The 25,606-nt window shown below is 47.8% G+C and overlaps 2 protein-coding genes across 7 annotated transcripts in view; one reads left to right on the top strand and one right to left on the bottom strand.

The window, feature by feature from the left end:
* The first annotated feature begins 890 nt into the window (after positions 1 to 890).
* PSMC1 (proteasome 26S subunit, ATPase 1) lies at positions 891 to 12,841 on the top strand. The gene is made up of 11 exons (XM_082451377.1): positions 891 to 977; positions 4,141 to 4,194; positions 4,789 to 4,885; positions 5,324 to 5,448; positions 6,067 to 6,252; positions 6,441 to 6,569; positions 7,640 to 7,736; positions 9,923 to 10,112; positions 10,592 to 10,743; positions 11,325 to 11,479; positions 12,487 to 12,841. Exons 1-11 carry the CDS (start codon positions 975 to 977, stop codon positions 12,619 to 12,621), a joined length of 1,323 nt encoding a protein of 440 aa, XP_082307503.1. The 5' UTR covers positions 891 to 974; the 3' UTR covers positions 12,622 to 12,841.
* The window catches only part of NRDE2 (NRDE-2, necessary for RNA interference, domain containing), a 47,503-nt gene continuing 34,453 nt past the window's right edge, over positions 12,557 to 25,606 (bottom strand). For 2 of the 6 annotated variants that reach the window (XM_082451213.1, XM_082451215.1), the window contains 7 exons: positions 25,016 to 25,191; positions 22,372 to 22,758; positions 20,325 to 21,253; positions 18,694 to 18,832; positions 15,611 to 15,734; positions 15,426 to 15,497; positions 12,557 to 14,929 (listed from right to left, as the gene is read on the bottom strand). In XM_082451213.1, coding sequence (XP_082307339.1) covers positions 14,892 to 14,929; positions 15,426 to 15,497; positions 15,611 to 15,734; positions 18,694 to 18,832; positions 20,325 to 21,253; positions 22,372 to 22,758; positions 25,016 to 25,191 — 1,865 coding nt within the window. In that variant the 3' untranslated portion in view covers positions 12,557 to 14,891. The other 4 variants (XM_082451214.1, XM_082451216.1, XR_014260954.1 and 1 more) reach the window with 3 other exon arrangements.

The raw sequence follows: 25,606 nt of genomic DNA, 5'->3' as shown, positions 1-25,606 counted from the left end.
TGGTTTGTTCCTTTCTTTTGTTTTGTTTATTAGCTTTTTATATTCCACATATGAGTGAAATCATAAGGTATTTGTCTTTCTCTGTCTGACTTATTTTACTTAGCATAATACCCTCAAGGTCTGTCCATGTTGTCACAAACGGCATGATTTTATCTCTTTTTATGGCTGAGCAGAATTCCATTATATAGATACACATGTATACCAATGACATCTTCTTTATCCATTCACCTGTTGATGAGCACTTAGATTGTTTCCATATCTTGGCTTTTGTAAGTAATGCTGCAATGAACATGGGGGTATCTTCTTGGATTAGTGTTTTCGTATTCTTTGGATAAATACCGAGAGGTAGGATAGCTGGATCACGTGGTAGTTCTGGTCTTAATTTTTTGAGGACCCTCCATACTGTCTTCCCTGGTGGCTGCACCAATTTACATTCCCACCAACAGTGCATGAGGGTTCCCTTTTCTCCCCATCCTCACTAACACTTGGTGTTTGTTGTCTTTCTGATAATAGCCATTCTGACAGGTGTGAGGTGATACTTCATTGCAGTTTAATCGGTTGTTTATTTTTTTTATCGTTGAGTTGTATGAGTTCTTTATATATTTTGGATATTAATCCCTTTTCGGCTATATCATGGGGAGAACATTTTTCAATGCTAAAGAAGAACCTGTGTACATAACTTTCAAATGGATGGTGTTAGATATCAAGCTATCAAGCTAGTCTTAAGTTGTTGACAATAACCTAATAACTGCGATTTAAATTTTTTTTCAAGTGAAATATTTATAAGGCTCAAATCTCGCTTGTAAGTTAGCGCATCATTGCCCACCCGCTCGCACAAGCCCCGAGAGCGCAGGTTGGTGCGTGCGGGATTTGGTTCCTATCGGCCTCCGTGGCGTCCCTCGTTAACTTCCGCCTCTGACGGGCCCCCGACGCGGTGCACTTCCGGCAGCGGCGGCTCGAGCGGCCGAAGCAAGATGGTGAGTGACTAAGGGTTTCGGCTGGTAGTGGCGGTGCGATGGGGTCGAGGCGACCCGAGGCGCGAGAACCAGGCGGCTGCCGGAGGCACTCGGTCCACCCGCCGGCCCGGTCTCCTGGGGCGGGCCTTATCCCGGGGCGCCGGGGCCGGGGCTCGGCACGGAGGGTCCCCTAGGCGGGCCACGGGGGCGGCGGAGCAGGTCAGGTGGCCCGGCCTCACTCCTGCGCCGGCCAGGGCTCTGCCAACCGGCGCGGAGTGTTTCGGCGGGAGCCTCCTCGAGTAACTGGGACGAGTGCTTTCGGAGCCGCGCAAGTGGAGGGATGTGCGGCTTGAGCGGAGGGAGGGATTCGCTCCAGCTGAGGAGAGCGAGTCGTGGGAGACCGCCCGGAGTTGGAGGCATTTGACGGAGGCCTTAAGATGCTTTTCTAACAGGTGGACCTTGGAGGGAAGGGTCCCGTGGTGAGTTAGTAATAATAAAAGCAGCTAGCATGTATTCATTAGTTCGCGGATTGATGCTGCACTTTGGCGGAGGGAGGGCCCAGGCTCTGCTCTAGGCGCTGGGGATACAGGGGGTGAGCATGACTGACCCAGTCTCTGCCTCTTGGAGCTTACAGTCTCAAGAAGGCAGACAAAAAATAGAGGAAGGACTATGTGATATGACGTCGGGGCGGGTGGCCGTCGCTTAGGGCTGTTCTGTAGAAGGGGATAGGATGGGGAGGGGTGGCTATTTTACATAGGATGTCAGCGAGCCCCGATGAGGAGGTGAGATTTGAGCAGAGATCTAAATAAAATGAGAGAGTAGCCTATGCAGATACGTGAGGGAAACTGGTCCAGGCAGAAGGAACAGCAAGTGCAAAGGGCCTGAGATGGGAATGTGTTTGGCCTGTATCGTGAACAGCAGGAAGCCCCGACCACAGTCGTACAGGTCTTAGAAGGACTTTGGGGTAGCAGTGTTCTAGGTATGATAAACACGTGGCAGGTACTTTTCCAGCATTTGGTCATTATTCTTCTCAACAGTCCCTTGAGGTAATTATTATTATCCTCAGCTTACCAAGGAGGAAACTGAGACAGGGTAAGCGGCTGTGCTAGAACACAAACCCTGTCGGTCTTTGCTATGAGGTACTGGTTATCCAGGCAGTAGAGGAACACAGGTATTGGTGTCCCGTGGACCTGAGTGTGATTCCTGGCTACCTCTCTGACAGCTTTGTGACAACAGGCAAGTCACTTAACCTCTCTCAGCCTTCATTTCCTTATCTGTAAACTAGGGGTAATGATGGTGCCCACCTCATAGCGTCTGTAAGAATAAAGGAGATGATACCCTGAGAATGTTTAGCACACTGCTTGGCATATAGTGTAACGCGTATACTTGTTATTATTTGAGACTGAGAAACATCATGTAAACGCCCCAGACATGAAGAAGTTCGGGACTGACTCAGGAAAACGTCCTCCAGTGGGGCCAGACTTGCGGGATAATGGGAAAGGTAGATGAACCTGGGAAAATTAGTTGCAGCCAGTTTGGCAAGGGCCAGTTATGCCAAGCTAAAGAGTTTGGGAGCAGTTGAAGGTTTTTGAGGAGATTTAAAGGATAGGCTCTTTGTTGTAGGCGGTAATAATTGGATTGGTGAGGGAAGAAACTAGACCTGGAAATCTCAGTTGGGAGACTAGAGCGCCAATAAGATACGATGGCCTGGACAAAAACAGAGACAGGTGTGGACAGAAGAGAGAGTGAAGAACTGAAGCAGAGTGGATGTGTTTCAGAGCCCAGACTTTATAACCAGCCTGACAAAGTCCTGACCCTGACATTTCTTATTTGCCGATGATATTGTACTGAGTAGGTACTATGAGTCATGCAAATTTGAAGTGTTTTACGTGCATTACTTCATTTTCAGCAACAAATAGGAGCTAATACCATCCCCACTTTCCAGTTAAGGACACCAAGGCTCAGAGAGGTGACTTGACTTACCTGAGGTCACACAGCCTATTAGGAATGAAGTCGGAATTCAAACCTGGATACATTTATTTCCTTAGCCCATGTTCTTAGGCTTGTTGCAGTTCCTCATCTAGAAAGTAGTAGTAATGAACCCTACCTTGAAGGATTGTCCGGGATTAACGCGCTAGTGAAGGAGAACGTCTAGTGCAGACTTAGGCGCATCGTAAACCCACCTCAGACATCAACTGCCCCAGCCAACAGCACACTTCCTCAGGGGTGTAATTGATTGTGAAGGGCCTGCAATTTGGACTGCTTATTGCAGTAAAACTAATTCTATTTCCCAAAATTTCTCAGAGCCCTTAATTACCTTCTTCAGAATAAAGTGCAAAGTTTTAAGAATCCTGCATGTTGGGAAATAGATTTGACCTTAACTCTTTCAGGTAACGATGAGAGGGTTGTTTTGTCCTGATAATGCAGCTGGTGCTGTATTAATTCAGAGGAAGTGATTTCAGGGGACAGAGGGCCCCTCTAATCAAGTAAATTCACTATTGCTTATTTCAAATGCCGTCATTTCTGAGACACTGCTCTGTGTGAAACATTGTCCTGTAGCTGAAGGGTCTGTTTTAAAGTCAGAAATCCCACTGAACTTATTAATACACTAAGTTCTTGATAGCTTAAGGTGATTCAACTTTTTAGATTGGGAAGAAGGACCCGCCCGATCGCCCCAGTCTTTAGGGATGGGAGATATTTAAGCTGCCATTGAAAGGAAAGTCTCCTGGATCTTGGTGTGATCCTAGTAAGGAGTGATTGTTGAGTAGGTTAAATGATTTAGCTTTCATGGCCCAATTTCATGAAATATACTCTTGGTGGCCTCAGCCAGGTAGTTTTATATTAGAGAGTGTCAAGCTCTATACCTTCCCCTCAAGAAGGGGTGGTCTTAAGATCTTAGTCTCATAATGACACATTAGTTATATCTGTTTCTTAATAGAGTTGTCCTTGATTTAAGATGCAGTCTGTGGCAAGGTGCACCATTGATCTACTAACAACTTTTCAGGAAAAAGAAATTCTGCCACATTAAATGTACATGTTGACTGCAAGGTATATCTTGAGTTCAGAAATGTTAAAATGAGGGGAAGTGTTGGTGTCTTAGAATTGCAGGAGAATAAGAAGGGTTTTTTGAAGTGATCATATTCTGAATTTATACCTCTGTCTTAATTTTTTTTCTTTTTTTCAGGGTCAGAGTCAGAGTGGTGGTCATGGTCCTGGAGGTGGAAAGAAGGATGACAAGGTAAATAAATAAGAAGCCAGATATGTCTGTCATGTGAGTAAATTGAGGAAAATGTCAGATCTCCGCTGAGAAGTTCTTTGGGGATTCATGAATTTTAAAATGCAAAATAAATGATCTCTATTCATTTAACCAGCCTAGCCTACAGATACAATACCCTTTTTGTGTTTTACAAAAGATTATTGACCATCACGTAGGTATTTATGAATTAATGATTTTTAAAGGTGTAAAATTAATAACGTTATAGAAGTGTTAAAATAAATTGCCTGTGATTTTAGTGTTTAATATCCTTAGGTGTGAAGAATTGTGTCAAATCATTTCACCTCAGACTTCTGGCATATAATTCTGAATTCTGACCTCTGTTCCTTAATGAATGATCTATCAATGTGCATTGTAATAAAGAAAGATCAGTTACATTCACTTATTAACATTGCAGGAATGTAAAACAGATTTTGGGTTTTTTTTAGGACAGTTTTTAATAACATCCTAAAAGATGAGGAAAATTATATTACCTGAAAATAGATGATGGTCCTGCATAAGTAAGTGTTTTAATATGATTTCTGTGATTTTTTTTCCTTGCTATTCTGAAAACTCAAGGACAAGAAAAAGAAATATGAACCTCCTGTACCAACTAGAGTGGGGAAAAAGAAGAAGAAAACAAAGGGACCAGATGCTGCCAGCAAACTGCCCCTGGGTAATGACATGGTTCCGATTCCTAGGGGGACTGTCTCTGTGTGTGTAGCTTAGAGGTCTGAATGTGGAGACAGGAAATAGGGCGTGGTTGAAGCTCTAGGTCTGTGACTTTGTGGGGCATTCTCTAGGTTGGAATAAAAGCTATATTTTGGTTTTAACAGTATACACAGGATATCCAAATAAGGATATCTTATTTTTCTGTAAGATGTTACAGAAAAACCCGAATGAACTTTTTGGCCAACCCAATACATAAAATCCCTCTCCCCTTTGCATTTAGGCACCTGCTTACTTAGGGTCACCAAACTTTGAATTTTTCAGTGTCTGTCCAACTAAAATAAGTTTATTTTAAGTGTTAACTTCTTTTTGTTCTTAAGGATGAACCGAATTAATTGCAAACTTCAAGCTCCAAGTATAATAAAACTTTCTTTTTTAATTACAGTGACACCTCACACTCAGTGCCGGTTAAAATTATTGAAGTTAGAGAGAATTAAAGACTATCTTCTCATGGAGGAAGAATTCATTAGAAACCAGGAACAAATGAAGCCTTTAGAAGAAAAGCAAGAGGTAAATTGAGAAATTACTATAACTTGCTTTTTTACAAATTGAGTTCTACTTAGAACTTAAAACTGTTAATGAATAAATGATACTCATTTTCTGGCTTTAATGAATCATTATTTAGCTGCCTTTAAAAAAAATTTTTTTTTTATTTTAAATTTATAATTTAAATTTATATATTGGTGGCTGCGTTGGGTCTTCCTCATTGGGTCTTCGTTGCTGCGCGTGGGCTTTCTCTAGTTGCGGCGAGCAGGGGCTACTCTTTGTTGCGGTGGGCAGGCTTCTCATGGCGGTGGCTTTTCTTGTTGTGGAGCTCGGGCTCCAGGCGCACGGGCATCAGCAGTTGTGGCACGTGAGCTCAGTAGTTGTGGCTCTCGGGCTCTAGAGTGCAGGCTCGGTAGTTGTGGCGCACGGGCTTAGTTGCTCCACAGCATGTGGGATCTTCCCAGACCAGGGCTCGAACCCGTGTTCCCCACATTGGTAGGCGGATTCTTAACCACTGCGCTACCGGGGAAATCCTTAGCTACCTTTGAAAAGTACCAACTGCTTTGTGAATCTAGTGAACTGTCAGCATCGTCTACTTTTTAGGTCTAATCTGCTTTTCCTTCTTGGCCTACTCTTATGTAGGAGGAAAGATCAAAGGTGGATGATCTGAGGGGGACCCCAATGTCGGTAGGAACCTTGGAAGAGATCATTGATGACAATCATGCCATCGTGTCTACGTCTGTGGGCTCAGAACACTACGTCAGCATTCTTTCATTTGTAGACAAGGATCTGCTGGAACCGGGCTGCTCGGTCCTGCTCAACCACAAGGTAAGTTGATAGCCTAAGAAAGTCCGCTGGAGTGCTTTCTTCTTCCTTGCAGATCCGTCCACCGGTCCCGTGGAAGTAGATCACCAGAGCACTCCAAGGGGTAGAGAAAATTCTGTGATTGCCATTTCATTGTAAGTGGATTGTGTGAACCTCACATTCCTGTGCTAAAGCTTAATGTTCCCTGTTAGGTGCATGCTGTGATAGGGGTGCTGATGGATGACACGGATCCCTTGGTCACAGTGATGAAGGTGGAAAAGGCCCCCCAGGAGACATATGCTGATATTGGGGGGTTAGACAACCAAATCCAGGAAATTAAGGTATGTCGAGGAACCAGCTCTGGGATTTTAGTATTTATTTACTTACTTTAAAATATTTATTTATTTATTTATTTACTTGGCTGCTCTAGGTCTTAGTTGTGGCATGCATGTGGGATCTAGTTCCCTGACCAGGGATTGAACCTGGGCCCCCTGCATTGGGAGCTTGGAGTCTTAACCACTGGACCACCAGGGAAGTCCTGAGCTCCGGGTTTTTAGACCTTTAGTTTCTTACTGCTATCTCATTTAGGGTGCTTGGAGTTGTTTTGCATGTTTTATTTTTTCTTTATTGATCAGACCAGTAACTGACTCAGACCTTGCTAGTGGTGGTGTTTTGTGTTGTTAATACTGAGTTAGGTAATAGAAGTAAGTATAAATTGTATGATAGTTCTTGCAGCAGCAGTAGCTTAATACTTTTTACATGTAATGTTTAATAATTATCTGTGTGAACATGTTTCCAATCGTATTGACTTCAGCTGTGGCTATCCAGAAACCTCCAGTGATGTCTGGGGGTAGGGTGAGTGGCATACACTTGCACAGTGCTGGGGTCTAGAACGTTACCCCCAGCTCCTGCCATGGTCCTGGGGTCAGGGGTGTGTGGTGGGCCAGCCCTCTGCAGGTTCTTTCATCTGCATGGAGGTCATTCAGAGTGATCACAGATCTCCACTGGTGACTCTCAGACAGCTGGGAAATAGCCATCATATCCCTAGGTGGTCACAACAGAAAATCTTGCCAGCTCCTGCCTGCAGTTTCATTGAAAAGGGTGAATTTTAGCTTTAAGTTTCTTTTGCTCAGGAAGCGCTTAAGTGTTACTCAAGGTTGACTTTTACTGGGAAATGAAAGGGAAATTGGGTGCTATTAGGAAGAGGGGAAGGGTGCTGGGAGCTCAGGACAGAGGTCCTCTTCAATATGTCCTTGCTGCTGGTGGAAGTCAAACATTGTCTCTAACAAGAATAATTGAAATTTTAGCTTATTTTTGTTGAAAGTGAGATGTACCCTTGATGTCAGTGAATGAATCTGATAAATTTCAGTAAGAAAGCCTTTTATTTTTACCAAGTGTCTGTTTTCTTTAGGAATCTGTGGAGCTTCCACTCACTCATCCTGAATATTATGAAGAGATGGGTATAAAGCCCCCTAAGGGGGTCATTCTGTATGGTCCACCTGGCACAGGTACGTGTGCTCTGTGTTGGTCACTTTCCAGGCACTGAGCTCATCTCTTGAGCAGCAGCATTAGCTGGTTATAATGACTTAGCTGTTGAGTGAGGATGCCACAGTTCCTTAGTTTGAAAATGTGCTCTAAGCAGCATGATGGACATTTCTGAATAAGCAGCTCCTCTGGAAACATACCTATTGCACGAAAGTATATATTTCTGTATAATAGATGTACTAAGAAACTGAACTATCTTAGGCTTGTAATTGTAGGCTTAACAGAGTTAATGTGTTAAAAACAATAGTAGGGATTACAACAGAAGATAAACACCAGTAGGCACCCCCCCCAAAAAATGCCTGCTCAATGTGAATGCATTTCCAGTTCCCCAGCACACCTGCTGTATACTCAAATGTGCTAGATTTATATGCTGTAAAACATCATGCTTTTAAATATTTTAAAGAGTAATGTCTGTTGAAAATATTTTGTAAGAAAAAATAAAAATAAACAGGGTGCTCAACTTTGGCTGTACATTGGAATCACCTTGGGAGCTTTAAAAAATACTGATGCCTGCTCCCATCCCTGAAGATTCTGATCTGTTCATCTGGAGTGTGGCCAAGCATCAGCACCCTGGTGGACGACCACTGTTTTAAAAGCTATCCTGTGCTGTTCAGATTAGGTTCCCCCTCCTGGTCCATGGGTACTGAATGAGTCTAACATTGGATGAATAAATGGATAAAGATAAAAATGCATATACGTATCTGGTTCATTATGCAGTAAGTTGACCTGAGTAAGTTGTATAGTCATTGCTATGTAAATTCCAAAGGAAGAGAGGTTATTTGATTGCGTGAACTGAAGCCATGTTGCCAAGAGGGTCTGTACTGAGGATTGCCCACGCTGGAGGGACAGGGAGCCAGCTGTACACTGAGGCAGGGAGCTACTGCAGCCTGTCATTTTACAGCCCAGGGAAGTGAGTTTCAGAGAGGCCAGCGACTAGCCCAAGGCCCCATTAGCTCTGGGAATTGAACTGGTACCAGGGCTGGAGCTGGAACACAGGCCTTCTGACCCACAGCCGTGAGCCTTCTTTGGGGCACAGGTGCTGACGAGGGCTAGAGTGAAGTACCGGGTGTCAGCCCTGTTGGGAGGAAGAGGAGACTGGTTCAGGGATCCCTCTGGCCACTGAACATCCCAGCAGCTGAACTTGGCTGCTTCTGGACGGTAAGATCCCATCCACTTAGAAGGTCCTTTTGGTCTTCTGTCAGCCATCCTTAAATGATGCCCTCAGGGAGCAGTCCGGCCTTCTATTAAGCCTTTGAAGCCTCTGCCACTCTGACTGCCCGACTGAGGGAACACCATTGCCCCGTCTTGTTGCGAAGCTTAACTCCCTGTCCTCCTTCCCACTTGCACAAAATCTTTTGTGTCACTCACTCACTCGCCTGCCGGCCTCCTCCCCTTCCCCTACAGGCCTAAGGGTGGTCCTCTGCCAGCTCTGCCTCTAACTGCCTCTGTGTCCTGAGGTGACTGCCCAGCCCTCACCATCAAAGGGGCCATGGTCTTGAGCTCTAAAGTTCTCAAGTTGGTACTCTTTGCTTACTCTTGTTCTAGATCTAGGAGGACTATCAGGGAACAGAGCAGGGTTGGAAATGTCAGGTCTTCCCTGAGATCAGTGGGGAACGTCCCACAAGGGCACACCACAAAAAGAAAAGTCTCTTGAGCTTTGAGCAGCTCTCAGCTGTGGGCTTCATCAGGATCTGGTCTTGGCTCAGCTGACTGAGCCCTGGGGCAAGCCCACGGCAACGTCTTCAGGTAGCCCCAGGGCACTGCAGGCCCTGCTCAGGGACACTATGTGTCCTTCAGTCAAACCTAGGGCTCCCAGGCCTTTATTTCATCACTGATAGTTTTGTAGGAGTTGTTTGGTTCTCTAACCCTGGTTGCATAGGTCAGGTTAATATTATATGCAACTTTGAATAACTTGCAGTAAAAAGTATTTTCTGACATTATCATGATGAATTTAGGAAGATGGTTAAAAATAATCAAAATATGTTTTTTAGGTTTTTTTGAATTTCCTCTTGTCTGCTTTGGAGAACAGAATGCTTTTCATAGAGGGATCCACCCATTCTTGATGTCTTTTTAAGGTGATAATAAGGGTTTTAAAGTTAAAACAGCACTTGAGATTTTTTTTCCCCTTTTCTCTTTCAATCTAAAATAGGTAAAACCTTACTAGCCAAAGCAGTAGCAAACCAAACCTCGGCCACTTTCTTGAGAGTGGTTGGCTCTGAACTTATTCAGAAGTACCTAGGTGATGGGCCCAAACTTGTTCGGGAACTGTTTCGAGTTGCTGAAGAACATGCACCGTCCATCGTGTTTATTGATGAAATTGATGCTATTGGGACGAAAAGGTAGACTTTCTCTTACCTCTTTTGTGTTATCTAGAGGTAAAAACCATATGGCTCTTCTCTGAGAATGACCGATCGTTGGGCACTCCCTACATGGCCTGCATGTTGGTTTGCCACAGTCCCTACTGGGTTGCTTCCATGGATGCTTTAGGCTCTGCTCTCCCACGTGCCAGGTAACAACTACCCGGCAGTTGATTGGTCAGTTAGTAGCCATGCCTTGAGCACCTGCTCTGAGCACGGCACCATCCTGACTCTGGAGACACGGCCATGAGGATGAGTCTCTGCCCTTGAGGAGCTCAATCGTGGAGACTGAATAAATCCCATAATTTCAGGCATGAAAACCGCTACGAAGAAAATAATGTGTTGTTTATCTTGGGCTTTGGGAGGGTGTGACATATAGGCTGAGACAGACCTGTGTTTTGTAATCCCCTTTAACAGGAGATCAGTTGGGTCTTCACTTCTCCCTCACTTCTTTTCCAAAGGTATGACTCAAATTCCGGTGGTGAGAGAGAAATTCAGCGAACAATGTTGGAACTGTTGAACCAGTTGGATGGGTTTGATTCAAGGGGAGACGTGAAAGTCATCATGGCCACAAACCGGATAGAGACTTTGGACCCAGCACTTATCAGACCAGGTCACGTTTGCTTTGGTCTCATTGTGGAGAATGAACGTCCTTATGTGGATTTGTATTTCTTAGGAGCACTTTGGGGAGAATGTAAATGATACGTGTATGGCAAATACTGCCTTGAAACTTAGAATAATTCACCAAAACTGTGTTCCCTTGAGATAATCGTGATGTAGTCTGTGTAGCTTGGCTCTTTCAGCCTCGAGATGCCTTTTTTTTTTTTTTTTTAAAGAAATAATTCATGATAGCTCAGGTCCATTTTTTACATTCAGGTAGTACCAAAAGAAGCAGTAGCTAATTTTACTGTCTTTTGTAATGTTTTTAACGTGATTGATCTGTCCTTTTCCACTAACTGTGCCATTTAGGAATCGCTCCTTTCGTTTGTTTCTCAAAGTACCAGAGCAGAGAGGATTTTGTAAATGAGATGAATTCAAACGTTGATATTTACAAACTACAGACCTGAGTGTTCACTTTTTAAGATCTGGACCTCCTTCCATAGGACACTATGTGACTGAGACCACTCGTTTGAGGAGACTAAGGCCTCTCCCGGGGTGCCCAGGGGTGTGACTGAAAACCTTTTATACCCACAGGCCGCATCGACAGGAAGATCGAGTTCCCCTTGCCCGATGAAAAGACGAAGAAGCGCATCTTTCAGATCCACACGAGCAGGATGACACTAGCCGACGACGTAACCCTGGACGACTTGATCATGGCTAAGGATGACCTCTCTGGTGCCGACATCAAGGTGGGGACCTGGGCTGGATTGTACCTCTTTATTTTATCGTATGTGTGTATGAGTTTGGACGTTTCTTCCCAGATGACCAGAGTTTAAAGCAAGGTCTGGCAGCACTGAATACGGCCACAGCCTGCTTTCTGGGGGAGGACCTGGATTGATGCCACGGTTAGGTAGGGGCGGCACACACAGGCTGTTTCACGCTGGTGCCTGCACTGAACTGCGTATCCCTGGCATCTGTAGAACTAGGTTAGTGTCTCAGTTGGGGAGTAAATCTCTCTTTTTAAAATTTAAATTACCTTAAAATTCTGTACCAACTTCTTATTTAGAAAAATTTCAAGCCTTCAGAAAAGTTGCAACAAAAACGCCCACATGCTCATCACCCCCATTTACCAAATGTTACCCTTTTACCTGTTTCTTCTCTCTGTATGCAGAGCACACTCTTTTCTGAACCATCTGAAATAAATATCCTAAAGGCCATAACCAGATAGAATCTTCAAAGACAGGATTGTGTTTGTATCATATCATGTTGCTTGGGTTCTTGTTTTACTTTTGGCAAGTAATTATTGAGAAAATAAATATATTAGAATAAATACTGTACTGAAACGTGCAAATATTTAACCAGAAAATACAAGTTCTCTTCTGACTATAGGTAAATGAAATGGATGTACACTCTATTTGGGCTCTAAATTTCTAGAATAATTTTATCTATTTCTTAGGAAGATCACTCCCTTTAATGAAAGCAAGGTTGGGAGAACTTACTGACCTGCCAGGCCACATGGCGGGTTAGAACCTGAGCCAGTTCTCTTCCTTAGTGAAATATTCCCAGTTTAAGCCACCTCAGGTCCTTTGAGAAAATAATTAGAATGTTTAAAACATTTAAAAAATCTAATCATTCCCAAATGGTTTGAGAACTTCGTGTTTAGGTTGGGTGCCTACACCAGATTTCAAAATAGCACTCTCTGAATCGTTAGAATAAAAAGGATTTCACTTTCTGAACACACTGTTTCTTCTTACAGGCAATCTGTACAGAAGCTGGTCTGATGGCCTTGAGAGAACGTAGGATGAAAGTAACAAATGAAGACTTCAAAAAGTCTAAAGAAAATGTTCTTTATAAAAAACAAGAAGGCACCCCTGAGGGGCTCTATCTCTAGTGGACCACAGTTGCCTTCCAGGAAAAGGCTGGCAGTGTGTCGACCCCCTCAGAGGTGTGAGGTTGGGGAAGTTGCCCAGGAGTCCACATTCCGGTTGCTCTTCACTAGCACAGCACCCCGAGTACCTTCTGAGCACGATGTGTAGGAGGCCCATCCAGCCCTCTTCGTATGTGGGTCGCGTGCAGTGCTCTCTTCCCAATAAAGCGTGCTCTCTCTCAAACACTGAATCCTGTTTCTGGGCCCTCCACACCGGCCGCTCAGCAGCAGCAAGTCGGTGGATCCGGGTGTTTGTTAGGGAAGCTGGCTGACCAAAAGGACTGCAGACTTCAATACCTGCTGCCCCGTCACACCCCCAGAGCTGGTGGCAGTTGTTCAACAGCAGCTGATGGGAAAGCAACGATCATAAGTAAATAGCTGGCTATCTATCTTTGTTGTTTAAGCAACGAGGGCTGAGTCCCTACGGCCGTGGCTTCCCTTTTGGAAGGTCTGTGGAGCATGCGGGCTCTCAGCGCTCTGGAGGCAGGAAGGAGGTGTCGCTGTTGCTAAGAGACCGAGGCTCCTACAAGAGGCCTCAAAAGGGCAGGGCCGAAGAGTCCCATACCAGCCCTGCCCTCCCTTGTTCTCGGGTTCAGAACCTGGTCCCTCCCAAGAGTGTTCAGAAATGTGTCAAGCTTCCCCTTCCCTTTCTTTGTCTATTTCCTGCTCTTCTCTCGTTTCAGAACAGTTCCATTCCATCTATCTCAAAGCCTGTAAGTGGGGCAGATCAAGGAAAGCCTCCACTTCGTTGGCCAACTTCCTTGGGTGCTCCGAGACGCTCTTTAGAAAGTGCTCTAGCTCAGGGGTCCGCAGGCCTCCACCTGTTAGGAACCACCGGGCCGAACAGCAGGAGGTGAGTGGCAGGTGAACGAAGCTTCATCTGCCGCTCCCCATTGCTCGCACTGCAGCCTGAACCATCCCCCATCTCCCTCCCCCCCACCCCACCTTCTGTGGGAAAACTGTCTTCCACAAAACCGGTCCCTGGTCCCTGGTGCCAGAAAGGTTGGGGACCGGTGCTGTAGCTGTGCTGCCCTCTGCTGCTTTTTCCCAACCAGTGTCCATCGATTTCTAGCCAAAATTCTATTCCACAGCACTGGCTTTTCAGGATGAGGTGCCAAGGAAATAGGCTTTCAGCAATTCTAGAGAGAGAGCATGATTTAAAAAAAAAGAAAAAAGCCAGAGAGAAGCTGTCCACTTTTTAAAAAGCAGGACCTCAGAGAAGATAAAGCAATTTCCTCTCAGTCAAATGTAACTCAGATCCTGGCAATCAGAATGAGAGCGTGGCCAACACCGCTGAAAGCCACCTTCGGCCCGTGTCACGGGCAGCGCTGGGTTTGGTAGGAAGGAGCTCGCGCCATTCTCCACGACAGTGGGTGCTGGTGAGCTCCCCTGCAGCGGGGTCCTTATTATTTGTTCAGGCGGTGCTTTCTACGCGGTAATGTACACACACAGTCCCCTAACAGGGCGTCCTATTAGAGCCCAGGTTCTGACAGCAGGGCTGGGGAGGGGCCTGAGGGTCTACATTGCTCCCAAGCGACGCTGGCTGCTCAGGCCGCAGTCGAGGATGTCACTGAATAGGGTTCAGGGAGTAATGAGAACTCAACACATTTGATACAGGTGAGAGTACCAAGTTTTAAACGACTCCCCACTGCTCTGGTCTGAAGATAAGGGCAAAATCTCTTGCTAACCAGCCCAGGGGAGGAAGTCCTAGTATTGAGTAACCAGACCTTTTTTTTGACTGCGAGACCCAGGAGACCTGGCAGGACCACCAAGGATGCCAACCGAGACGGTACACTCACCCCAGCAGGGCTGGCGCTGGCTGGGCAGGGGAAAAGTGGACCAAACGAGAACTCACACACCAACCATGACAGGTTCAGTTATCACTTAGCATGATTCCTGTCTATGCACATATATACACATACATATATAATATGCAAAACAATGGCTTTTGTGTCATTTGCACACGCAAAAAATGTGCAAGAGGTGAGAGACCAATAACCCAGACACAAACTATCAAGAAAGAAACTCCAAAGGCAGAGGTCTTAACACGCTCGCACGCATGTGTCACCGTCTCTTCTGGTGTCTCCTGGCTCCCACGGGGCAGGCGCCGAGGCCTCGGAGGCACGCCCCACTCCCCTCCTGGTCGCTAGTCCTCAAGCAGAAGCTCCAGCTCCTCCAGCGGCAGGCGCACCCGGAGCTCCTTCTCCGTCATCAGGTCCAGGATCTCCTGCATCTCATCGGGGAAGTACTCCACGGCATCCAGGTACAGCACCTGGGGCCGGAGAGCAACACCCTCGTCAGCCGGCGCTCCCTCCAGCTGCCCCGCCACAGCCCACGCTCCCCTTGCCGTCCTAACCCGGCAACACCTTGACGTGCTTCAGGAAGGACGGAACTCAAAAGCAGAGGGAACGTGAGTAAACTCAAAGGGAGACCCTCTCTTCCAAAGTGGGGCAGACACGGCGGTCACCGTCAGCCTGGTCTCTGAACGTCTCCTGACTTGGGCTGTACGGGGCAGAGCTGGCACGTGGATCCCAACGCTCTCAGCTCCTGAGCTGAGCTTTGGGCAAATGTTGGGAACCAGCTGCCTACAGCAACGCTCCCGTGAAACGCCAGCTCCAGTGCAGGGAAAGGAAACAAATGCCCCTCAGTCTCCAAAGGGGATACTTTGAAAAGGCCTGGGAAGTGCCCTGTCCCCGTGACACTGACTGGATGAGGCTTGGCAGGGAGGTCCTTGGGAATCTGAAGAGACCATGGCCTTTAGAACTTACCTTTGCCCAAGGACAATTCTGAAGTGCTTTGTAGAACACACCTTTGCTTCTTTCTTTGTTTCCTAAGGAAACCTGAGGCGAGGGGGAAAAATACAAAAACGATGACAGAGAATCCAAGGCCATCCCGGCACTGGTCCACCCGGGGCACCGCCACAGTGGCTGCTGGGCGGTATGGGTCCACATACCACGGGGTGCCCTCAGGGGCGACTGCTGTGTCTCAGTGGGCCTGGAGTTGACCTTTAACACTTCTGACGTGTTTTCATCTCCTCCATCACTGTGGGCCATCACACCTGGCATTACTAAGAGTGCCTAGAACGAGGCCTTGTGCGTGAGGTGAGGGTGATAACTTCACACAGAGAAGATACCTGCTTTACTACTTGCCATTTTCTGAAAACTATCTTAGAGAAATGAGGTGACCAGGATTACTGAATCAGTAACCTTATCAAAAGCAAATTTCAGGTCAGAAATTTCAGTCAGAGCATGCAGATATTCAGCACGTTTTCAATCTAAGCACATTTTTACACTAAGATATAAAATCCTTATATCTTGTATCAACACACACAGGCGCTTTTTCCACACCTGCTGTGGAAGCCGGAGCAGCGTGTGTCCTGCCCTCCGTATCCCCGGGCCTCTCCCAAGTCCCAGGGAGGGACCTGTCCCTCCTCCAGGGAGTCACAACCCATGGGCAGGCTCCCCAGGCGGGCGTCCGCAGCTGTGAACGGGCACAAGCCGAGCTCACGGAGCTGAAGTCTGTTCCTGGGCTTCATGCCCGCCCACCTCTGCCCGACTTCCCGTTCCCACAGCAGAGCTTTCTAGCGGGTGCTGGCTCTGCCCGCCAGGCAGCCAGGGCATGGTGTCCAGACAGGACCGGTGAGGGCTGTTGGCCGACCTCTCAGAAACGTGGGGGTGGCATCAAGAGACCCCCATCCACAGCTCAGGACCTCTATCTACCAAGGACAGCCTCGCCTCCTTCTCAGATCTTTCAGGCTAACTCCCCCAGTCAGGAAGACTGTAACTCTGGCCTGTAACCAGCATCTGTGATAACCTTCAGGCAGGCAAGGCGCAGGGCTTCCTCACCCCCTCCCAGTGCCACCCACAGAGTCAGCCGCGTGGCCCGGGGGGCTCCTGCCTCCCTCCCTGGTATAAGCCTCGGCCATTCTGAGGCTGGACCTCTGAATTTATACCCAAGAAGCCAGTGTGAGCTGTCTTTCCTTCACACACCAAAATACTTCAATGTCCTCTGCTAAAATAGTAACTACACTTAAGGCTTTGTTTGTTCTGGAAAGAAGAAAAACTGTATTCCTGTACTTTCTCAACCACTGTATTTGTGAGACTCACAGTTAACCCTGGAATCCAGCAAATCCAGGTACATAAGTTGGCTAGCCTCAAATGAGAACTGCCCTCTGCTATTTCCTTCATCAGTCGGCCACTGGAAAACGCCTCTGCTGCATCAGGTATGAAAGGGTTAAACGCCAGGTGAAAGCGTGGTAGTGACCGTTTCTCCTCCAGGGAGCCAGAGCCACATCCTTCCACAGTGGCCCCACGGCGTCCTGCCCTCTCCTGGCACTCAGAGCCTACACCTCACATTTTGGCCCTAATTTGATTTTTTCACTGAGTTTATCAAAGCGTGAGGAGCTCACCCAGATGCCTGAGAAACTGCTAGGGGAAATCACTGCTCTAATTAATTCTTGGTCTGATGCTAATCTTTCCAAAAAGACAGACATTCCTTAATGGTCCCAGTCTTTTTTTCTAAGTCAACAAGAATTTTTCTGTCTACAGTCCACCCAGACTTGGCTCATGGCAGATCCTCAGTAAAAGTACTACACGTTTGCACTTCACCCTATTTGTCTCTACCTAAAAAAGACTGGAGAAGTTAAACTGGAAGTGTGCAAGCTCTCCCTTTTTTTAAATTTAAAGTCTTTCATTGGCTTAGACACAGAGTATTAGCGCTGGAACCATTAGGGAGCATCTGGCGTGCTCCTTCAGTGAGGGGCCTGACGACAGGGATGGAGCTCAATGGGAACCCAGCCCTCCTGCTGCCGCCCCAGTGGCCTCCTCTGGTAACGGGCAGGGCCCGCGTCCAGGCCGCGCGTGCCCACGGACACCACGCTGGCGTGTCTGGACTTCTGAAGGTTTCCATTTCACACAAGGGAGTCAAGACATAAAATCTGAGCTTTTGAGTCTGAAGAATAAACATTAAAAACACAGAAACTTTGGTGGTAATTCATCTTGATGCCGACTTCTGCCCACAAAATTGTGCCTGTTTGTCCTGGGTGTGCTGTCCTGAGATGCGTCCTTCCCTGCTACTCAGGCCTTTCAGAGATCAGGGGAGGTGCTCCCCGATGAATTCTGGACTCTAAGAGGATGGGGGAGGCCCAAACCTCTCCTAACCCCTAACTTACTCTCTCTGTATCTCTTTACACCCGACTCTGTCAAATGTCAATGGGAAATGTTCAAATACTTTGATCAACTTCTGAGAAATTATCCTATGGAAACAATCAGAGAGATACGTATTTATTTATAAGGAAGGTCACTCCTGGTTTCTGAAAGGTACAATATTCAATGGAGGTCACTTTGATATGATTTAATAGCCTTGAGCTAAACAACACTCAAGTGGCCTAGAAGACTGTTTCTAAAAAAGCACGCAACTTGGCAGTAGATGTACTATAGTAAAGGAGGCCCAGCCCAATGCCAAGCCTTTAAGCAAAGGCAAAGACAATGCAAGACTCCATGATTGAAGCCCAGGAACCACCTTTCAGCCTGCACAACACATTAACAAAACTAAATGGCGTCTCACCATATTCAATCACTGTGGTACTTTTAAGTAAAAACAAAGTTGCTTTGCAAAGGTCTATTTTAAAAACCACATTCCAGATTGAATCTTATCTTTTAGTAACAAAACAGAATCAGGACCTGGAAATTCTTAGAAGCAGAATGGCAACAAATTTAGGTCTCTTTCAAATGAAAGCTCTTAGACCATTTCCAAGTTGTTGACTCAGCGAAGTCAACTAGGAGAAAGCCACATGACATTCTGCTGCACCGAAGAGCCCAGGCATCACTCCTCGCTATCATTCTACCAAAGGCCCCAGTAGAAAAGGCAACTTGTGACCCCTCCCACGTCCTGAGAGACCTGACGTCATCCCACCAGGACGCCCACAGGATGAGCCAAGGCTGAGAAGGGTGCGGGCTGCTGGACACCTGCACCGCTCACTTACGAAGGAGGAAGCAGAGCTCTGCGTGAACACAAAAACTCCGCATCTTTTCTTACCAAAAAATTCAAATACATCCTCCACAGTAAGGGGCACTGGCTGCCGTAGTCACTCCGCATCGCATTTTCAAACAGGGCTCTGATCCGATGCGTCAGGCCGGTCTCGGGAATGGTGGCGTGGACCTCTCTACCGTCTACCCTGCAAGACAAAAGCTCATGTAACTCCAAGACAACTTCCCACACCTACGTTGCAGTGGGAAGAGATACGTCAGTGACAGCAGACGTCAGTGACAACTGGATCTGAGCACATCGGAGGCAGTGCTGCGCCCAGGTCTGGGGACACGGGGGTGCAGGATATAGCATGATGTGGCTCCTCCAGGGCCAGAGGAAGCCAGTGTCCAGGGTGCTGTGGTGTCTCCGCCACACTGGGTCTGCCTAGAAGGCACACAAACTCCCTGCTTCTCTGTTTCCTAAGGAAAACCTACCCTTTCATCAGCAGAGTGCAAATTTTACCATATGGGAAGGAAAGACCTTTCAGTTGAAAGTAGAGTGAATAAAATCCTGATGGAAGAAGTAAAAAACAAGTAAACTGAAATACTATTCTGGACCCCCCTGGTGGCTCAGGGGTTAAGAATCCGCCTGCCCATGCAGGGGACACAGGTTCGATCCCTGGTCCGGGAAGATCCCACATGCCGTGGAGCCACTAAGCCCTTGCACCACAACTACTGAGCCTGCACTCTAGAGCCCACGAGCCACAACTACTGAGCCTGCGGGCCACAACTACTGAAGCCCGCGCACCTAGAGCCTGTGCTCCGCAACAAGAGAAGCCACCACAGTGAAAAGCCCGCACACCGCAATGAAACTAGAGAAAGCCCGTGTGCAGCAATGAAGACCCAATGCAGGAAGGGAGGGAGGGAGGGAGGGAAGAAGGAAGGAAATAAAAGTGAAAAATAATTTATAAAAAAAAAAGAGAAAGAAATACTATTTAGAGGCAATTCTGAACACTCGATTTCTAAGGTCAGAGTGAAGCAACAACAAAGCTTCTGGAAGGAACAATGATGCCTAAGCCAATATGTTCCCAAGCCTGTCGTTTAACCTGCAGATATAAAATACTGTATCCAAAAAAAAAAACATTTAAAACATGACACTGTTATCATCAGTAATAATAACAGAGGCTAGTAATTAGTCTGCACTCTCTTTGTGCTCGGTACTCACCCTTCCCAGCAACCCTCTGAGGTAGGTTCTTTATTCCCATTTTACAGAAGGGGGAACCTACTGGAGACATGAACTGACTTGTCCAAGGTCACACAGCTGCTAAGTGGAAGAGCTGGGATTTGACTCCAGATTCCAACACCAGAGCCTGTGCTCTTACCCCCATGCTTTTACTACACCTTCTCAGACACCTGAAGACCTGGCAGTCACCACTCATGCGCCATAAGCCATGCTCAGGGATCCCAAAAAGCACGGCCTAGGGAGACAGCCACAGGAGCCTCTGACGAAAGGTGTTGCTACTTGCAAGTCTCTTATTCCTTTTTCACCGTGTTTTTCTACAACACGGAGGAACCCCCCGGCAGGCGTTCCAGGCCCGGGCCGCATTCATTTCTGTATTCTGGAGGCCAAGTGGGTGGTGGGAACACGGCAAGCACTGCGTAAAGGTTCCTGGACACAAGGACAAGATGCTCTGTAGTTACCTCTGCACAGTTTCCACTAGTCTTTTCCTCATTTTCTCAGCTTCAATTGCAAACAACCACGGCTCCAAGGGTTTGGCAGACCTGGTGATCGCATCGAAGAATCTTCTGGTCTTACTGGCACTGTGGGACTTATTCTGAATCTGTACATATGACCTCCAAAGAACCTGGTTGCCCGGATACAACTTTAAAGCCTCCGAGAGAGCATCTCGCAGAGGAGCCAGCGGGTAGACGGCGACTTTCGTGTGGAACCTGAGCAGGCTCGTGTGTGTCAGGGTGACGGCCTCGAGGACGCTGCTCAGGCTCTGCGGGCGGGCACTGCCCTCCAGACCAGGGCCCTCTGTGGAAACAGAGACCTGGTGTTTTGCAAGTACCTGCTCATATATCCGCACAGCAGCGTCGATCCCTAGGGTCAAATACTGGAAGAGCATAAAGCATTTAACCAGGCTAATCAGGCGGCTAAAGGAATCGGCGGGAGCTGCATCGGAGACACAGCTCTCCCCCAAACAGTCCTGCAGCGCGTGTTCATAAGCCTTCCGAGCTTTCAAAATGTGAACGGCCGAGACTTGCCCGGTGTAGGGCCCGTAGGCCCCATTCTCGGTCAGTCCGGTCAATACGTGAATGGCTCGGGCTGGGGCGGCCCCCCTTACGTCCGGCAACAGCTCCACCTCCAGCTCGGCGTAGAGGAGACCGAGCTCACACAGCTCATGGTCCTTCAGTTCTCTGCTCCCTGCTATGCCGAGTGCTGTATCGAAAACTTTTCTGGCATCCTCTGTGTTGCCGAGCAACCACTCCAGATGCGCGTACTGCTTCCAGAGGCAAAAATTGTTGCGGTTGTCTGGCTCCTTAAGGAGATTCTTGGCTAGTTTTTTGCAGTTCTTTCCTTGTGATTTTAACCTCTTCTTGTTTTTAGTGTGCAGACACCAAACGACCTAAAGGTAAAAAGAAAAGAATGACTCCAAGTGCTCTGTGATATTAAAGACATCCCTTTGTACTGTCAACTGCAGAAAGCCACACAAGGCGTCTTCACTGCCTTCCTTTATCACGTGTCTCCTAAACACTTAGGCTCTCTGAGAAACAAATCAGGATTCCACCAGGGCCACAGGAGCCCCAAAATGAACACATCTAGGTTTCCATCTGAAATCCCTACAAAGAAGGCTTATATACTCCAAATGTTCTTCTCCAAAGATAGATGACCACCAAATTTTACCAGACACTATTTTTTTTTTTTTTAAGAAATTTCAGATTGGACTTTTTAAATTTTATTTATTTATTTATTTATTTATGGCTGTGTTGGATCTTCGTTTCTGTGCGGGGCCTTTCTCTAGTTGTGGCAAGCGGGGGCCACTCCTTATCGCAGTGCGCCGGCCTCTCACCATCGCGGCCTCTCTTGTTGTGGAGCACAGGCTCCAGACGCGCAGGCTCAGTAATTGTGGCTCACGGGCCCATTTGCTCCGCGGCATGTGGGATCTTCCCGGACCAGGGCTCAAACCCGTGTCCCCTGCATTAGCAGGCAGACTCCCAACCACTGCGCCACCAGGGAAGCCCCAGACACTATTTTAATAATACAGCCTGGTGTGTGCAATCTGCAGTTAAAGCATCAGAACTTTGGGTATTATAATTCAATACTAACTGGTGGCCAGCAGAGGGCAGAGGAGTCAACCCTAGACGAACTTCTAGCAGATAATGAAGAGCAGCATAAGTAAGTAGCTTATTTTATCTATTTTAATAAGCCCCTAAATCCTCTAACCGGGCTTAAGCCTAAGCTTGGTCCTTACCACTAACTGCTCACATAATCACAGACATCTGGTAATAAAGAGTCAACACAACAAAGAGCTCCCGTCACTGACGCGCTGGACTCACTCCCACCTTCCTCCTCTTCCCTGTGGCCCCTCAGAAGGGGCAGCCACACACCCGGTGCCTTTGGGGCCCCGAAGGAGGAGGTGCTGTGGCCCAGAGCCCTGAAGAACACCAAGAGCCTGGCCATCCCACTGACAAACAGCGACGGGAAATGAGGTCCTCACACAGGTGAGGAGGAGAACGGAGTTACCTTTGCAATCTCGTACTGTAACCAGGAGAAGCAGAGCTGAGACCTCTCCTTGCCTGAAAACAAAGGCATCACGAGGTGGAAGAGGCTGCGGATGAACTCCTCGCCCTCTCGACTGTGACCCCTGGTCCAGTGCCGGCAACCCAGCTGGTCCGTGCGTCCGACACAGCTGACGCCGGAAAATGAAAGGTTGAGAAAAGTCAAGGGCTTTTCATCATAGAGTCCATTGTCAAAGATGCTGTTCTCATCCATGGCCAGATAGAGGCAGGAGGCCGGAGGGCTGAAGCCGGAAGGCACACCCAAGAACTGCAGAAAGGCTGCAACCAGCTGAAACTGAAGATCCGGGCTGGAAAGTCGGATCAGAGACTGTCCGATATCATCAAACAACACCTGCAACGAAGACAAAATCAAGTGACCGAATGCAACAAACAAAAAAGCCTTCACAATTTTTTCCACAATTCTTTTTATAGGGATATACTTACGAGTCAACATTATTCAAATTAACTTTTAAACAGACAGGAGCTAGGTTGTCTGCAAGACGCAAAAAATCTAGAGGCGTCCCAAGGCAAGCTGAGGGCGGGAGGGTGAGTGCCGGGGCCCTGCAGCGCCGGCAGCGTCTCACACTTCCTGGGGATCCTCCACAGGAGGGGACACCGAAGCGGAAACTTTCAAAGTCTCCTAACGGATTCACAGGAAATCTAAAATCACATTCACTTCTTTTTTTTTTTACATTCACTTCTGAGAACACACAAAATTGCTTTTGTAGTTACTTTGATAAGTTACAATTGTGAAAAATTTTTATTTTAAGATAGAAGAACTTTCCTACTTTGTGGTTTCTTTGTACAAAATTGCTTCAGGAAATGAAAAATATGCTCAAAAATACACAAACAGCAGCACAGTAAAAAGGAAACTGCAGGAGCAACGGACCATGCTGAAAGCAATTATAAGAGGCTAATACTAACTGTAACTGTTTGTAGCTGACTTCACGTAATAACTTTAAAATGTAAGGCCACGGGGGCTACCCTGTGTCTCAGGTCCTGCTTATCTGACTGGTCTCTGTGGCCCTCACCAAAGAGGAAATCAAAACACGAGCACAGTAAAAGTGGACTGCCTGGGACGCAGCTCATCAAAACCGTCAGCTAATCAGAAAGCTTTTTTTATCTAAGAAATTGCTCGCGGCAGTAGTGTGCTCCGGAAATGAGCTTCCGGGAAACCGCCAAAATGCCGAGCCTTGAGAACTAACTTCTGAAGGGTGACCATGAACTCTGTAAGGCCATCAAACACCAAAGACAGAGCCCACCCACTCCGCCTGAAAACTTCAGCTCAGCGGGGCGGGGACCTCGCGTGCAGGCTCGCCTCACCAGGGTCGCAGCGTGAGCTGCCATTCCCCTGGAAGCTGGCCCTTCCCTCCCGCCCAGAGGGCCCCTCTTTCCCTCCTCCCAATTGTGTCTCCTCAGTCTGGCCACCCCATTCGCCGCTCCTCGAACGTCCCAGGCCCTCTGGTTCCTTCACTCGTGCTGATCCCTCTGCCTGGAGCCGAAGCCCTGGCATCAAATAAATACTCTCAGCATCCAGGACTATTAACTGAGCGCTCACCACTGGGCAAGCTTCGTCCAGGCACTGGTGACGCAGCAGTGACGGAAACAGAAGTCTCCACTCTCACGGCACGTGATGTGTAGGGAGCAAGCAGGTCAAAGCTCAGGAGCCTTGCTGCTGTAAAACCTCTCAGACTGTACTTGTGACCTGTCGCGTGCCAAGCAGCACACAGTAGACCCTTGAACAGCACGGGTTTGAACTGGGCGGGTCCACTTACACACGGATTTTTTCACTGAACATGTCCCACAGGACCCCGTGACCCGTGGCTGGTTGAATCCGCAGCTGTGGAACCACGGATGCGGAGGGCTGACTGCAAAGCTATACTCGGATTTTCAATTGCTCGGGGGAGTCGGTGCCCCTAACCCCCTCGTTGTTTAAGGGTCGACTGTAGTTGGTATCTTGTCAAAGTGGCTCAATTCCAGGTATCAAAATAGAATCTCTTCCTTTCGTTTAATGTAAAACTTCCAAAGCTGCTGGCCACTGGGCACACAGTAGCAGGCGCCAAGCCACGCAACAGCCGTGAGGGACGTGACCTGAGTGCCTGGCGAGCACAGGTGCCCAACAGGTGCTACTTCCTCCCCAGCGAGACGAGCTGGACACCCACCGTCCCAACACGGCCTCTACACTCCCGTCCCTCTTGTCTTCCGGAGTCACAGCCACCCACCCATCTTTGAGGATCCACGAGTAGGGTGGGGAAAGTGGACACAGCTGAAGAATCTCTGACAGTGACTCCACGCGTTTAAACCCTGAGCCCTCAGGCTTCCGTGTGAAAAAGTAACTGAATAACCCGCAAGACCATCTCCAGAGGGGCGACCACCAGAGCCGAGCCCCCTCCTCGGGGACAAGAACCGTCAGGGCGAGCGCCTCGACGCCCCCCCACCACGAGCGGCGCGTGGAACTGCCCCCGGCTTCCGCAGGCAGGAGCAGGAGCAGGCTGGACTCTCCCAGGCCAGGCAGGTGCCCAGAGAGCCCAGCAGACTCCTTCCGGGGAACCAGGACCCGGCGGGAACGGGGGGAGAGCAAAGACCGCGCAGGGGCGAGTGGCGCTCGCCTGTCTCTCTGGGTCCTCACAGTCTTCCTCCGCCTGCTTCTTGGTCTTCTCAGGGCGCCACGGCCGCCAGTGTCTGTGGTCTCGGGACCGCTCAGCAGCAAGCCAGATCTGCCACCTGGGCAGAGTCTTATCTTTAATTTCCTGGTCGTCGTCTTCCGGTTCATCATCGTCATCATCTAGGCAAGAATCAAACTTCTAGCACACCTAACCAGCACATAAAGCCACCACCAACACTTAAATCTACCCGCTTGGGCCAGCTACAGGGGTGGGTGCCTGGAAGGCCAAGGTAAGACTCAGGCCCAGCCTTCTGGGACACTCAGTGGCATTTACAGACTCTTCCATAATCACTCAGGTTCCCAGAAAAAAACGGCAGGTTAGCCGATGAAATCAGATGATTGTTAATGCTATCACAGCAATTAAAATGCGAATGACACATATTTAGAACAGCACTGCCCAGCAGAACTTTCCGTGATGCCAAAAGTGTTCCAATTCTGTGCTGAGTAACATGACAGCTACCAGCTACAAGTGACTTACTGGGCACTTGAAATGTAGCTGGTAGAATAACTGTATTTTAAATTTTATTTCGTTTTA

This window comes from Balaenoptera physalus, assembly GCF_965194825.1.
Source record: "Balaenoptera physalus genome assembly, chromosome: 2".
NCBI classification, from domain to species: domain Eukaryota; kingdom Metazoa; phylum Chordata; class Mammalia; order Artiodactyla; family Balaenopteridae; genus Balaenoptera; species Balaenoptera physalus.
Note: the sequence above shows the minus strand (reverse complement) of the source record. Positions and strands in the feature narration are given on the sequence as shown.